This window comes from Megascapheus bottae, chromosome 12 (assembly GCF_031878675.1).
Source record: "Megascapheus bottae isolate mThoBot1 chromosome 12, mThoBot2.hap1, whole genome shotgun sequence".
Classification (NCBI taxonomy): domain Eukaryota; kingdom Metazoa; phylum Chordata; class Mammalia; order Rodentia; family Geomyidae; genus Megascapheus; species Megascapheus bottae.
In genome coordinates this window covers 5,905,512-5,919,922 of record NC_143520.1, presented here as the reverse complement: position 1 = coordinate 5,919,922, position 14,411 = coordinate 5,905,512, and the positions used below count along the sequence as shown (strand labels likewise).

At 38.5% G+C, this 14,411-nt stretch overlaps 1 protein-coding gene across 5 annotated transcripts in view; it reads right to left on the bottom strand.

Moving 5' to 3' along the window:
* Positions 1 to 11,777: 11,777 nt before the first annotated feature.
* The window catches only part of Ttn (titin), a 279,501-nt gene continuing 276,867 nt past the window's right edge, over positions 11,778 to 14,411 (bottom strand). For all 5 annotated transcript variants that reach the window (XM_090342543.1, XM_090342544.1, XM_090342545.1 and 2 more), the window contains 4 exons: positions 13,649 to 14,340; positions 13,411 to 13,564; positions 12,625 to 12,927; positions 11,778 to 12,487 (listed from right to left, as the gene is read on the bottom strand). In XM_090342543.1, coding sequence (XP_090198669.1) covers positions 12,189 to 12,487; positions 12,625 to 12,927; positions 13,411 to 13,564; positions 13,649 to 14,340 — 1,448 coding nt within the window. In that variant the 3' untranslated portion in view covers positions 11,778 to 12,188. The remainder of the gene's footprint in view (positions 12,488 to 12,624; positions 12,928 to 13,410; positions 13,565 to 13,648; positions 14,341 to 14,411) is intronic.

Genomic DNA, 14,411 nt, shown 5'->3' with positions numbered 1-14,411 from the left:
TAACACAAGAGAAATAAATGTTTTTCAATGGAAGAGGATTTTTAGTGCATTTTTCTTAAAATAGACTTAATTAAGCTGCTGTTGTAAGGTATTGTTTGCAGCTTTTTAAACTATCTAGAGACATTTTTATTTATAAATATTTATACAAAAAGAGGAATTCTGTCATGATTATGGTTCTGTATCACTTGAGAATGGCATTATTTAATTTAAAGAACAAATAGCATTTTTGGTACTGTCTGCCAACATACATGTTGTCAAGTGTAATCTACTTTTTGTTTATTTTTTAAAATTCACTTTGAGGTAATAGTTTTGTCCAAGGTTTTGGATGAGCAGCACTTTAAAACAAATTGGCTTGGTGTTTTTTTAAGTTAATCATATGCTTAATAAATATGTGTTTTTTGCATTCAAACTCACCATACAATACATTGTATTTTTTATATGAATTGATCATTTGTGTAGTGTCCAGTAGTGTTCTGTGTTGATTCCATTTTGTTTCTACCTTCAGGCAGGACTGCTGCTGAAATCTCATGAAGCACACACTTAGCTTTTATTGTCTATTAGCTTACAATGGAGTGGCCAACTAGTAAATATTGGGAATTTACTAAAATAACTCTTAGTCTTTGTTCTTTGTTTAAAATAGATAATCTATATACATTGATTTGTACTTAGATAAACGAAGTGTGATTTTTGAATAATGAATAGGTCATGAGAATATTCTATATTAAGTGGCATCTTTCCTATTCATATGCTGTATTTTATGCTTAATTTGACAAATGGTAATATAGAATTTTTCAGGTAGTTCATGGATAGTCAAGGTTTTCTGTTAGTTTTATCTTGTTTTTGTATTTGTAGCGTTCATGGCATAAAACCAAGATGATCAAGGTGCTACTGATAAAAAGACCCAGAGAACACTGATTGCATAGTTTTCCTCATTTGTAGTATCTATACAAACTGGGTGGTATCCAAGAGATGTTTTTACTGTCATTTTTCTGTAAATAAATCCCATTTTTATTTTATAGATTCAGTCTCCATATCTCCCATAGTATAAAATTTGAATTTTTCTTGTATCTTTTCTGTTTCTTGCATTATTTCTGTTTCTTTCCCATGTTTCTGTTTATTTGTATACTATTTATTTACTTTTAGTGGTATTGGGGTTTGAACTCAATGGCTGGTGCCCATTTATTCTGGGTTCTGTCTGAAGCTGTGCACGAAAACTTGGAAAGATCATCTATTCACATTACCTATTACTACAAAGCTGACTTCATAGGTCCTTAGTTTTCGTTGTCTGAAGGGCTATTAGGCAGAGAGTCATTCTTTTCTGTTGAGATCTCCTAAATTTCACTAGAGGTTTTTTTTTTGTGTGTGTCATTGGATTCTGGCAGTGGGGTAGAAGGTAGCTGATGAACTCAGTTGAATAATGATGCCTTTATTTAACCTCTGTATTTTTAGCCTCCCTTATGCCTCACCACATCTCACTTTCGAAGTCCATCCCTAAGGCTGGTGACCTTTAGGTTCAGTGTGTATAGAAGATGGAGGGTTGTGGGAGAAAAGGCAGTTGGCTGCTCTGGAGAGTGAAGTACAGGACCTGTGTCCAGTTTTTTTTTATACAGACTTCTAGGCCCAGTTCTGTGTCTTACCCCTATGTTCTGTAACTGAACTCACTATGTTTATTGCTTCTCCCTCTGGGTGCTTTCATTTCCTCTACTTGCTAGGTTAGAATCTAGGTTTTATTTGTTGTTGTTGTTCTTGTTGTTGTGTGTTGATACTAGTGTTTGATTGAAGTAAGGCACTCAGGCTTTGCTTGGCTTTCTCACTCATGGCTATTTCTTTACCACTTGAGCTGCACCTCCTATTGAGTATTTTTGCTAGTTAATTGGAAGTGGAATCTCATGGGCTTTCAAGCTCCGGCTGGTTTCAAACCAAGGTCCTCCGATCTTAGCCTTCTGAGTAGCTATGATTATAGACATGAACCACTCGCTCCCTGATTCCTGTTTATCTTTCGTTGAAATCCTTTGGTTTTATATTTAAAGAAATACTTGTCATTGTGAATTAGTAGCATTTCTATTCCTTAATGCCTTTTTGGTAGAGTTTTGGAGGTAAAGGAAATAAATTCATGTGGTCAGTCTATCATTTTAATTCAGTGTTTATATTTCAATCTTAGTAGAGTACAGTAAATAAAATTTCTTTAGTATTCTATACTTTGTCCTTTCTAGTAATGTTTTTATTCAGTAAAATTTAATTCATGTTTTTTTTTCTGTGCTACCCTACCTCATATGGTTATGAGGAGTAGAAATATCATTAAAAAAAAAAAACAAAAACACTTGGAATAGTGCCTGGCACCCTATCTGTGTTATGTAAGTGTTTACTATTAAGATCTTTTCTTTTACCTTCTTTTCTTTCTTTCTTTCTTTCTTTCTTTCTTTCTTTCTTTCTTTCTTTCTCTCTCTCTCTCTCTCTCTCTCTCTCTCTCTCTCTCTCTCTCCTTCCTTCCTTCCTTCCTTCCTTCCTTCCTTCCTTCCTTCCTTCCCTCCCTCCCTCCCTCCCTTCCTCCTTTCTCTCTCTCTCTCTCTCTCTCTCTCTCTCTCTCTCTCTCTCTCTCTCTCTCTCTCTCTCTCTCTCTCTCTCTCTTTCCCCTTTCCCCTTTCCTTCCTTTCTTGTCCCAGTTGTGGGACTTGACCTCCCTGAGCCTCATTGAGGCTCCTGCTCTACCACTTGAGCCAAGGGGCCACTTCCAGGGTATTGAGTGGTTAATTGGAGATAAGAATTTCAGGGAGACTTTTCTTCCTGAGCTAGCTTTAAATTGCACACCTCAGATCCTGAGTTACAAGTGTGAACTCTTATTTTTCCATCCTTAGCATCACCAGCATTACTTAGTATCATATTTAGACTTACACAAAGATGTCATTGTATGGGAAGACTTATATCATTAGGTAGTATTGACTCTGCGTTTAACTAGATTTCACATGAAATGTTCAGGCATTTAGTATTATTTTTCTTCTAAGAATGTTAAAGCCTTAAGAAATTTAATCAGTAATAGTTACTTTAAAAGTTTGAAAAGGCCGGGTGCTGGTGGTTCATACCTGTAATTCCAGCTACTCAGGAGGCTGAGATCTGAGGATCGCAGGCACGAAACTCTGTGAGACTCCTGTCTCTAATTTACCACCAGAAAATCTGAAGTGCCTTTGTGGCTCACGTGGTGGTAGAGCGCTAGCCTTGAGCTGAAGAGCTCAGGGATAGTGCCCAGGCCCAGAGTCCAAGTCCTATGATTCCCCCACCCCCAGGAAAAAAAGTCTGAAAAAGTGTATAACAATTTTGAAGTATTTCAAAGCTTTAGTAGTATAATTTTATCATTTCAGTATGAAGTGTAGAGAATTAAGTTGGAGTTATTATTTACTTTATTTCACCAGGTAGTAGATGTAACATTCCTCACATGTAGAGAACATAGAAAGAGATTTGAAGATTTCAGTAAGGCATCCATTTCCTTTTTTTTGAATGGCTATATACCTTTCAGAAAATGTTGTGTACTTTTTTAGGGGCCAGTCCTGGGTCTTGGACTCAGGGCCCATCATGTACTATTCTTGAGTTCTTCCAGCTTTTTCTGTGTATGTGGTACTGCAGAATTTAACCCAGGGCTTTGTGCATGCAAGGCAAGCTCTCTACCACTAGGCCACACTTCTGGTCTCTTGTTGTGTACTTTTACAAGCAAAGGATCTGCATTTATATTTTATAATCAGAATGGTTGGGGGCAAGTTTTATTTAAATAGTAAATTCAGTTTTTAAATTTCTACTGTAGGTTTTAAATTATGTTAATGTCTTAAAATGAATTATGTTTTTGGAAAAACTTACTTTTTAAAAAGTTCTCTCTTTTTTTTTTTTTTGTCCTAGCCTAATACCTTTTTGTTTGGATTAAAGGGGTTCATGATACAGTTCTGATTCTTGGAGGTAAAGTAGGGGGGGGTGGTAGATGATACAATGTTTCTTTGTGGATAATGGCCTGCAGACTTTGGGAAAGGAGATATTTACCTTTAAGGACATTTGCATTCTTTTTTTTTTTTCCTTTTTGTTGGAAGTGGGACTTAAACTCTGGGCCTGGCCATTATGTATTCTTTTTTTAAAATTACTGACCTGTTGTTAGTACAAATAAAATCTCTGCAAATTATCTAGATAAAATTATTAGAATAGATGAAAGAAAAGGTAGTGGCTAAAGCAAATGACTGAAGTTCCCTTTTTACTGGCAATTCCTCCTGTTCCTAGATGTGATGGTAACTGTCCCCACTGGACCTGTGTTATGTCTGCTTTGATGTCTCATTCCTAGAGATTTTTTCTCCAGCGTAGCTGGTGCCCTTATGCCACCCTTTTACCAAATGCAATATTTAATTTTCATAGCCTAGAATTGCTTTTCCTGTCCTTTACTATATATACTGTTCTACACATCTTCTTATTAATAAAATGATCTACAAAATTAACTATGGGTCAAGTGCCCAATTTTAGCTTTGACCATCCTCATGCCAGATACAAAAGTACAAGAATGAAGGTGACCAAAATGCCCAAAAAGTAAAGTTAACTTCTGATCAACTACTAATGGTTGATTAGAACCATAAAAATAATATCATGAAGTATTAGGAATTTAAATTGTTTATTTGGTGTTTTATTTCATGTAGTCCTGGATATCTTTATAGGAGCGTTGTATGTAATATAAATAACAAATGTAGAATGTATCCTCAAACTGAAAATTTTGATTAACTGTTATCGAATCAACAAATGATCTAATGTACAGAAGTATTTCCACATTAAACAATCCCTTTGATGTCAATGAGGGATGTGTTTCTGTGGTTAAAGTGTTCAGATTACCAAAGATGAATTAAATATATGACTGATAAATTTCCTCTTGGGTTTTAGTCTGTTAGGATGGGAGGAGGACATTGTTGTTAATCTATTTGTTGTTCTTTTTTTTTGTGGGTTTTTTTTGGTGCCATTTCTGGGGCTTAAACTCAGTTTGGGCGCTGTCTGTGAGCTTTTGAGCTCAAAGCTAGTGCTCTACCACTCTGACTTTTTGTTAGGTAATTGGAGATAAATGTCTCATGGACTATTCTGTCCTGGGGTGTTTTTGAACCACCATCTTCAGATCTCAGCCTCCTAAAGTAGATAGGTTTACAGGCATGTGTTACTGGTGCCTGGCAATCATTATGTTTTTAAAGGTTGCACAAATGACTGTTTAGCCCAGATAAGTCTAAATATAATAGCTACTACCTACTTTGGTACTCTGGGGACAGCTAGCTATAAACAAAGTAGAGAGAGAAGTATGCTATGAAAGATCCATAGCTATCAGGAGATGTACCCAACACTCCTTTCTTTCCTAGACTCTCCTGGCAATCTAGGGTGCATTTGGGTGAGATGAAGTCTTTCAAGGGTAAAGAATAGTGAGTCTTGTATAATGAAAGGAAGTATAGGAAATTTTCATCTGTGTCATCTAAGAGAGCTGGGTTTTCCACTCTTAAAAATCAACACTTGATTATATGCTGTTTATTAAGCAATCCAAAATTCACTTTTCCCTAGTGGCAGCTTCTGATATGTGGTCATCCAGATCTTCTTCTTGGATGTTGATTTGGATTTTATGGAGGTATCCATTTTACTAGTTGGGATTAGCTCATTAAAAGCCTGTACTTAAATAGTGATACCTTCATGTTTTGAAGCCTGTAATACTGAAGATGATAAGGCTCTCTAGTATGTGTCCTTTATTTTTCATGTGTGACAGTTGCATATTTCTGATACCTACTGTTTTTGTCTGGATGGACATTCTAGGTCTTTTTTTAATCCTTCTATGCGGGAGCTATAAATTGCTTTTTCTAGATAGTTAGAATGAAGTCATTTCCTTTGAAATACAATCCTAGGATTTGTAGTGTTTTTCATTTTTTTTCAGTTTTTCTTCACTATGTAGCCCAAACTGGCCTTGAACTTCTTATTTTCCTGCCTCCAGGTCCCAAGAACTGGGATTATAGGCATTTGCACCTATATCTGTCTGTATTGTTCCCTCCCTCCCTTCCTTCCTTCCTTCCTACCTTATTTTGGGCTAGAACTATGAACTTATACATAAATCTTTTTTGGAAATGGAAATAAGCATAACTCATCATTTCTTTATTTGTATTATGGGGTCACTAGTAGTGCCTTTATGAATTTGAAGACATTTTTATAACTGCTCACTGATGCTAAGGGGGAAAAAGTGCCAAGACTATACATTTTTTTTTATTCCTGGAATTTGATCTCGGCCTTAGAATTGCTGGGTGAGTGCTCTACAGCTGAACCTTGCCTGAGTATATTTGAGATGGGATCTCACTTTCTGTCAAAAATCTGCACCAATTTATGCTTTGTGTAAAGCCAGGACCACAGGTGTGTGCACCATATTCCAACTGTTGCTTCAGAAGAGGTCTAGTCAACTTTTTCACCAAAGATGGCCTTGAACTTTGATTCTTCTTGAACTTTGATTTTCTTGGAAAGAGAAGCATTGTCCTTTTAGAAACTTATTCTTCTTTGTCTCACATTAAAACAGAACCCTGCTCATGCTTTGTCGTCATGTCTCTCAGGCCTTCACCACTCAAGAAACTTCTGTTACCATGGTGACAACCCTAAATATTTCAGGATTCAGCTAGCTTTGTTTTGTCTCATTGTCACATTTATTATTATTATTATTATTGCTATTTTTTAGTAGTTACTTGGAGGAAATTACCGGAAAACTGGCCCTTCCACCTACTGCTTCATTTCGTGACACACTGGGGAAGTAAGGCAGACCCTATTTTCTGGGTCTCTAAGGACTTGGAAATGAAGGCCTCTTTGCAGAGAATGTAATGAAGACATTTTGCTATTGACCCTGCCTAGGAACAACAGTGACTTCTAAACAGAACAGAGCTCTCTTATCCTCCTCTGTAGGTTTGTTGTTGGGTGTTACAAAGTGGTGACATGCCAGCACCGGCTCCAGGTCTATAGCTACCCTGTATGTTTTTCAAAGACCTTAGTTCTCAGTGTCCTCTGTTTTCTGCTATCCTGGTGGATACCTCCACCCGAGGCCTCATTTCCTTCTTAGTAATCTGTCTGTTAGGGCGGCAGCTTATTCTCCTGTCTGGCCTTGGCTTGATGGAGCTGTTGGTTTCTCTTCTTTCTATTTCTTTGAGTCATTCTAAGCAGAGGGTTGGATGTGTCAAAGGGACAACTTGTGTCTCATGGACGTGGGCAATTTCTTAGGTTGGAGAATAAGGACTACTCGTGCTTAATCTGATCAAAATCCTGACGCTGATTCTGGGAGTCTGAGAGCTGCTTTCATTCATGTGCCATGATTGCAGTGAAGAAGTCTCCCTCCCGCTGTGTTTCTCCCTGAAGTGGTATAGTGCCAATTCCCTCAACATCCTGGAGACTTCTGTACATACTGCATCCCTAGCAAAATAGTTATTCCAGAGGATCTGGTTTGTTGAGTGCCTGATTTAAGAGGAGGCTTTTTACAAGGTGTGTAACTGAGCCCTCTGGCTGCAGAAGGAAAGGAATTTGGAAGACCAGATTCCTTACAGGAGGTTTGTCACTATTTTCTTTGAGAACAAACTGCATAGAAATTACTCCCTTGCATAGATATTCTAAGGGAAAGGTTAAGAAGTTCTGATTCATGGATCAGTCTATACCCCAAATCCTTGTTTATCCAGCAGGCACTATTTTCTCTAGTCTTTGTCTGCTTGGATTTCTCAAAATTTTATTTGGAATGGAGTAAATTGAATTATACATTATTATACTGGAACATAGTCATAAAATATTCTTAGTGAATCAGTCGCCATGGAAACTTGATTTAAGCTATTACCTTACTGGCTCTTTCTGGTTTTAACAGCCTTCCTACCTCTACACAATTCATCTGTATAACCAATTACTGTTGGATAGAGATAAAGCCATAGTTTTTTAAGCCATTTCCTGTAAAAAGGTATTGTCCTTTTCCTATCATAGCTAATATTATAGGTTGCATTATGTGCAACATATGTCCAAACATACGTTGAAACGTCCACGTAAGGCTCTATCTCAGGCAGCACCTTTGCAGAGATAATTAGGATAAGATATTCCCTAACTCCATTTAGTTAGGGCCTTGTTGGATGCTTATGCACAACAGGGAAATCATCATGTGAATATAGACAGAAAGGAGAGAGGCTTGGAACAGATCCCTCATAGCCTCAGAAGGAACAGATATACAGAACTGAGTTAATTTCTTTTGTAGATGCCATCTAGACAGCAATACTTGGATTCTTGCTGAAGCAAACTGATATATCTAGCAGACATTAGTGTAACCTGTTTTAGCTAAGACCCATATCTGGTCTCAAACAACAACAATTTCTTTCCTTCCTTTCTTTCTTTCTTTCTTTCTTTCTTTCTTTCTTTCTTTCTTTCTTTCTTTCTTTCTCTCTCTGTCTCTCTCTCTCTCTGTCTCTCTCTCTCTCTGTCTCTCTCTCTCTCTCTCTCTCTGTCTCTCTCTCTCTCTCTCCCTCTCCCTCCTCCTCCTCCTCCTCCTCCTCCTTCATCTTCTTCTCTCTCTCTCCCTCTCTCTCTTCCTCCTCCTCCTCCTCCTCCTCCTCCTCCTCCTCCTCCTCCTCCTCCTCCTCCTCTTCTTCTTCTTCTTCTTCTTCTTCTTCTTCTTCTTCTTCTTCTTCTTCTTCTTCTTCTTCTTCTTCTTCTTCTTCTCTTCTTCCTGTTCTTCTTCCTCCTCGTCCTCTCCCTCCTCTTCTTCCTGTTCTTCTTCTTCCTCTCCCTCCTCTTCTTCCTGTTCTTCTTCTTCCTCTCCCCTCCTCCTCCTCCTCCTCCTCCTCCTCCTCCTCCTCCTCCTCCTCCTCCTCCTCTTGAACTCAGGGCCTGGGCACTGTTCTTGGACTTACTCAAAGCTAGAGCTCTACCCCTTGAGCCTCAGTACCACTTCTGGCTTTTTCTGTGTATGTGATACTGCAGAATCGAATCCAGGGCGTGCTCTTGAGCCCTGGCCTCTAACTTCTAGATTTTGCATAGTAAGTGGTACTTGTGTTTATTTGGTATCATGCTAAGCTAAGTTTTATGTGTAGTAAGCTAAGTTTTATGTATAGTAACGTGTTCAATTCCTACAATTTTGTGAACACTATTTTCTCCAATTTATGGATGAGAGCATAATAGAATGGAGTTCAGTAACACGCTGGAGGTCACACAAGTTAGCAAATAGGTCCTAACTTTGACCTCAGCACTCTGATGACCAGATTCACTTTCAGTACAAATGAGTAATTCCCATATTGTTTTGCTTAGCATGCAGCCAAACATTGCACCTAGGGTGATGGGTTAGTTGTAATGAAATTGGGAAAAAGCACATTGGCTTGCAGCTCTCTGCCACCCCTTCTTGATAGGATGAGAAATGCTGTTTGATTTTCAAACAATGCAGTGTTGCTGCTGCTGGACCACTCTTAGCAGTTTCAAGTACTACCCTCCTTGTGGAATACCCTCTCTGGAAAGAGTTCCTGCATTCTAGCTGGAGTTCCCCTGACAGATCAGGATCTTTCCTGTAAAATTGTATCATGCACACATGTGGCTCTCAGAGGTGGTGGGCTTAAGCTTGGCTATGAAAGGCAATCAGCACATATCTCCATATCTCCACAGGTTGTTGGCTCCACTCTCGGGACTTTGGGGCCTGGGATCTGCAACCTGGGGAAAGTGCTGTCATCACTAGCAAGGGTGTGTCAGCAAACATTAGGACTTGTGAGGACCTTTAACAGTTAAGGCCAAAAACATCCTCAGTTAATAACCTTACCAGCCCTGCCTTTCATTTTGAAGTAAGAACATTTTACATGTTAATGTGTGCTGTGGATGCTTTTGGCTTGTCCCAGACTCCTCAGAGTGGGTATGTGTTCCTCTTTCCATACTGCTTCGTGAGTGTTGAATGTTTAGCTTCCTGAGTCGGCAGAGAATTGCTGTAACAGTAAGCTTTGCCACCTTCTCAGTTAGAGATCACCTGGGAAGTTACTTCCTCTCTCACTTATTCATCCTTTCTGACACTCACACAGCCTATAGCCATGACTTGTTGGTAAGGAAGTATAAAGAGCAACCCCCCTACCCCATGCACCTACAGGGAAGCATCTTTGGTAGGACTGGTAATCCTTTTGAGATGAGATTGGGTTCCTGTTTAATCCTTCTTCTCTTCCCTTCCTGCTTATGTCATTTCTCTTCCCTGAGAGCAATTCCTCAAAGAATTAACTGTCCACCAGGCACTGAGGCTCATGCCTGTAATCCTAACTACTCTGGAATCTGAGATCTGATGATCACAGTTCAAAGCCTGGGCACTAAAGAACATGATACTCTTTATCTCCAATTAATCACTAGGAAATGGAAAGTGGGGCTGTGGCTCAAGGGATAGAGTGGTAGCCTTGAGCTGAAGAGCTCAAGGACAGCGCCCAGGCCCAGAGTTCAAGCCCTATGACAGATGAAAAAAAAAAGAATTAACTATTATCTACTTAGGGAGAGCAGGTTCACCCACTGGGCAGGGCAGTTCTCTGCTAACTAGGGCAGCTAACCATCCATTTTATATGATTATAAGAATATAGGTTCTGCTCTTAAGATTTGCAAAATAAATAAATGTACATTTGCTTCAGCCTCTTGAAGTTATATTGAGGTCAATGTAGGTACATAGTTGACTTTGTAGATTTGCAGCTCCTATGTTAGCTAATTGAAATGGACCAGTATGTTTTTTTTTTTAATGGCAGAAGGTATTTTAGTAATTGGTAGTTTAACCAGTTGTATTAAAAACATGCTACACTGTTCAACTTAGTATTTTAATTCTGAGGTCTTTTATTCCATCAGAGTTTGGGGCTGGAATAATCAATATGGATTCATTTTTAAACTGGTTTTCTCTTTATTATACTTGACAGGATGCATAGCATCTTAAATTATCTTTACATTGTTCCTTGTGTTATTTAGCACAAAATACTATGCATTGTAGATGTGCAGTATCTGTGATGGGTAATAATTGGTCTCCATAAAACTCTCTTTTTGGGAAGTTTAGAAAACAAGCTTGAGGGTAAATTTGTCCATAGTTCTGTCTTGAATGCTGAGTGCATTTAGCAGAGTAACTTGAAATATTTCATTAACAAACTTATTAACATGTTTTATTTTAAATGTTTCCCACCCCCGAATCTCATAGAAAACGACCAACCACACATTTTGAGGTGCAGATAGCGTGCTTTATTTTGTTGTTACTATCTCAAGGAGGTCCAACAATTAGAACTAACAGTTGAAATTATACCTGCATGAAAAAAACTATGTCAAATTGATATTTTGGGCAGTTAGTAGTATTTGTTGCTTTAATTTAACGACAGCTTCATTTTGTTGTTGAATTTTTATTTTGCTGCGGCTCATAGCTTGGTTGCCCAGATTGTCAGGTGTAATTTAAATTCAAAACTACCACACAAAGGCATTGGCTGCACCTGGGACCTCCAGGAGTTGACACTGCTCTGACATAGGAATACGTGGCTAGCTTGGTTAAATGAGGGGATGGCCAGGAGATGGTACTTTTCCAAGCTAACCAAGCACTCTTTATGGCAGAGACAGTGTGAAATGGAGCGAACAAAGTGTTGGCCGTTACACTTTGCTCTGGTAATATTTGAGTCATGATCGTTTTAATGTGACATCATCAGAGAAAATGTAAGACGTTAAAGTGGTGCTTACAGGAGGGTAAATGCAAACATCACCAATGCCTTACATTTCTGATTTGATAGGTATTGATGTACATATCATGTGATGTGTACAGGACATCTTCAATGGGGAATTTCTCAACCCATTGAGGCATACTTAGACATCAACAATGTGTTGAGGCACAAGGATTGATTGAGTGTTGAGCAGGGTATTCGCTCCCTAAGAAACTTTCTCCTACCAACAGTTAGTTTCAAAACTTACAGTGTAAAATGCCATAAAATAAATGGTACAAAACTTTATAACCGTTGATCCGGCTATATACAGTATGTACATGTCATTAATGAATGTATAATATCTTAGGTCAACAATTCTGAAAAGATTGAAATGTATGCTTTTGAACTTTGACTCATTTAGATGGATATAAAACTACTTCTTAAAAATATTTACAGATCAGAAAGATTAGTCCATGTGAATCATTTGCGAAAAGTTAAGAATGAGTATAGAGCTTAAGAGCCTTGGCCCTCTTAAATAGAGCGAATATTTATATTCACAGTAGCAGAATCAGATCCAAATTCATTCCCTAAGCTTAGGGTATAAAGTCCGCCATCTTGTTTCTGTACGTCCATGATGATGAGGGTTGTCAGGTCCTCTGTGTTTTCGATGTGAAATCGCCCTTGTTGTTCTTGGTTTTGAATTTTTCTTCCACCACAGGACCATGTTATTTCTGGGGTAGGTTCTCCCGTAAAAGCACAGGCTACTGTTAGAACTTTGCCCTCATCGATGCTGATATCAGATGGAAGAGCTTCAATTTTAGGTGGAATTCCTTTATGGAACAACAACAAAAAAGTTTTAGGATCACTGAAAGTGATACTGATTTCTTTGTCTACTGAATTGTATGCATTGAAGACTACACAATTGCTACTTGGATTGTCTACCTCTACCAGTAATTTGATTGCTCACCTCTTCCGCCTGCTTTAAGCATTTTACTAGTTGAACTTTCCAGTTGTGTCATACTAGATTTTCCCATAAAACTGCTGGAACTCATTTCTACAAAAGACTCTTGCATGGAGGACATGCTTTGGGCAGACATGCTTGCAAATTTCATTTCAGTCATGCTGCTAGCACTGCTGCTGCTGAAACTGCTGAAGGAGGCCTCTTGTTTAGAGGCAGACATTTGGACTGACTGAGACGAGAAGCTTCCTTGCAAGCTTGTGTCAGCACTTGTCCTCAATACTACCTCTCTGGAAGGTTCTTCAACCAGAGCTGTGGAGCATAGCAGATACACAAAGAACATCAATGACATCTGGTTAATTGGTGACACCTGACATTGACTTACACAGAAACATAATCCAAACAAATTGCTGTTGAAGCATAAGCAAATACATATATACATACATTTGTCAAGAGCTAGCTCAATTCTCCAAGAAATGAAATTATTGTTGTATTTCTGTTGCATATCTATATATCTATTACATGCAGATGCTAGAACTACTAGGAAAAAATGGTTAGTCATATACAAAATAATTGACATTGTACATTCAGAAGGTGTTTCAGGGCATTTGTTAGCTCTACTTTGAAATTGAACTTATCCAAGTTTCTGTTTAGCTGTAAAGAATTACTTAATATAGCTGCCTCTTGCTCTTCCATACATAGAATTTAAAGTGATTTCTCAAGAGTTTCCTGTGCTCAAAACCCAGTCAACAAGGCCTCAAACAGATGAGGAATAGATGGGATAGATATACTTACGAAGGACTGTTAAGGAAGCAGTAGCTGAACATTGGCCATGGAAATTTTTGGCCTTAATTGTATACTTCCCACTGTCACTTACTGATGCATTTCGGATTTCAAGAGTGTATACACTTCGTGAGCGACTTACGCTGATATTTGAAGAGACAGAAATCTAAAAGGAAAGGAGGAAACATGTTATTCAGGAGAAGACAAGGTATTTTGGATTTTCTTCACTAATAGTCACAATTTTACTTACTGGCAGGTTGTTCTTAAACCACTCAATTTCAGGGGATGGTTCCCCAGTGATTTCACAAGAAAAGAGAACATTTTGGCCTTCATTAACATTTTGAGATCTGGGCTGTGAGATGAAGGTTGGAGCATCTGACAGTTCTTTGCTGAGAGTCAGGTCATAGTGACATTTGATGATCCCCTCACTGGTCTTGCCTATGCAGGTGAGGACTCCTTCATCTCTGCGACTGGCTTGCTTGATGGTGAGGGTCTGGTCACTGCCTGAGACACCGTATCTGTACTCTTCAGAGTTAGTAAGCTCAATGCCATTTAGCATCCACTTCACGTCAGTGGCACCAGCAATGCTGGCTTTTAAAGTCACTCGTTGACCATCTGTTATGCTCATCTGAGTAGAAGATGCTTTTATTTCAGTGTGAGCTCTAAGTTCTTCTGATGCCTGTGAGGTTTTGCTGATTTCCTCATGGACAATGGATTTTTCCTGGGAGGTTGCTGCTGATTTCTTCACCTCTTCAGAAATCAGAAGCTTTGAGGCTTCTTCCTTGATGGCTAGTTTTTCTTGAGATTTCATCTCTGATACCTTGATTTCTTCAGAAGATAGAGCTTTTTGAGAAATTTCCTCTTGGACAGCTGCCTTCTTCTGTGATGTAATTTCAGAAGTTTTTTGTGCTGATACTTTCTGTGTCTCAATGTCTTTCACAGCTAAAAGAGAAAACTTTGTTAAGCCAGTCCTAATTGGAAAGCAGTTCTCTCTACCCTTTATTCTTGGACAT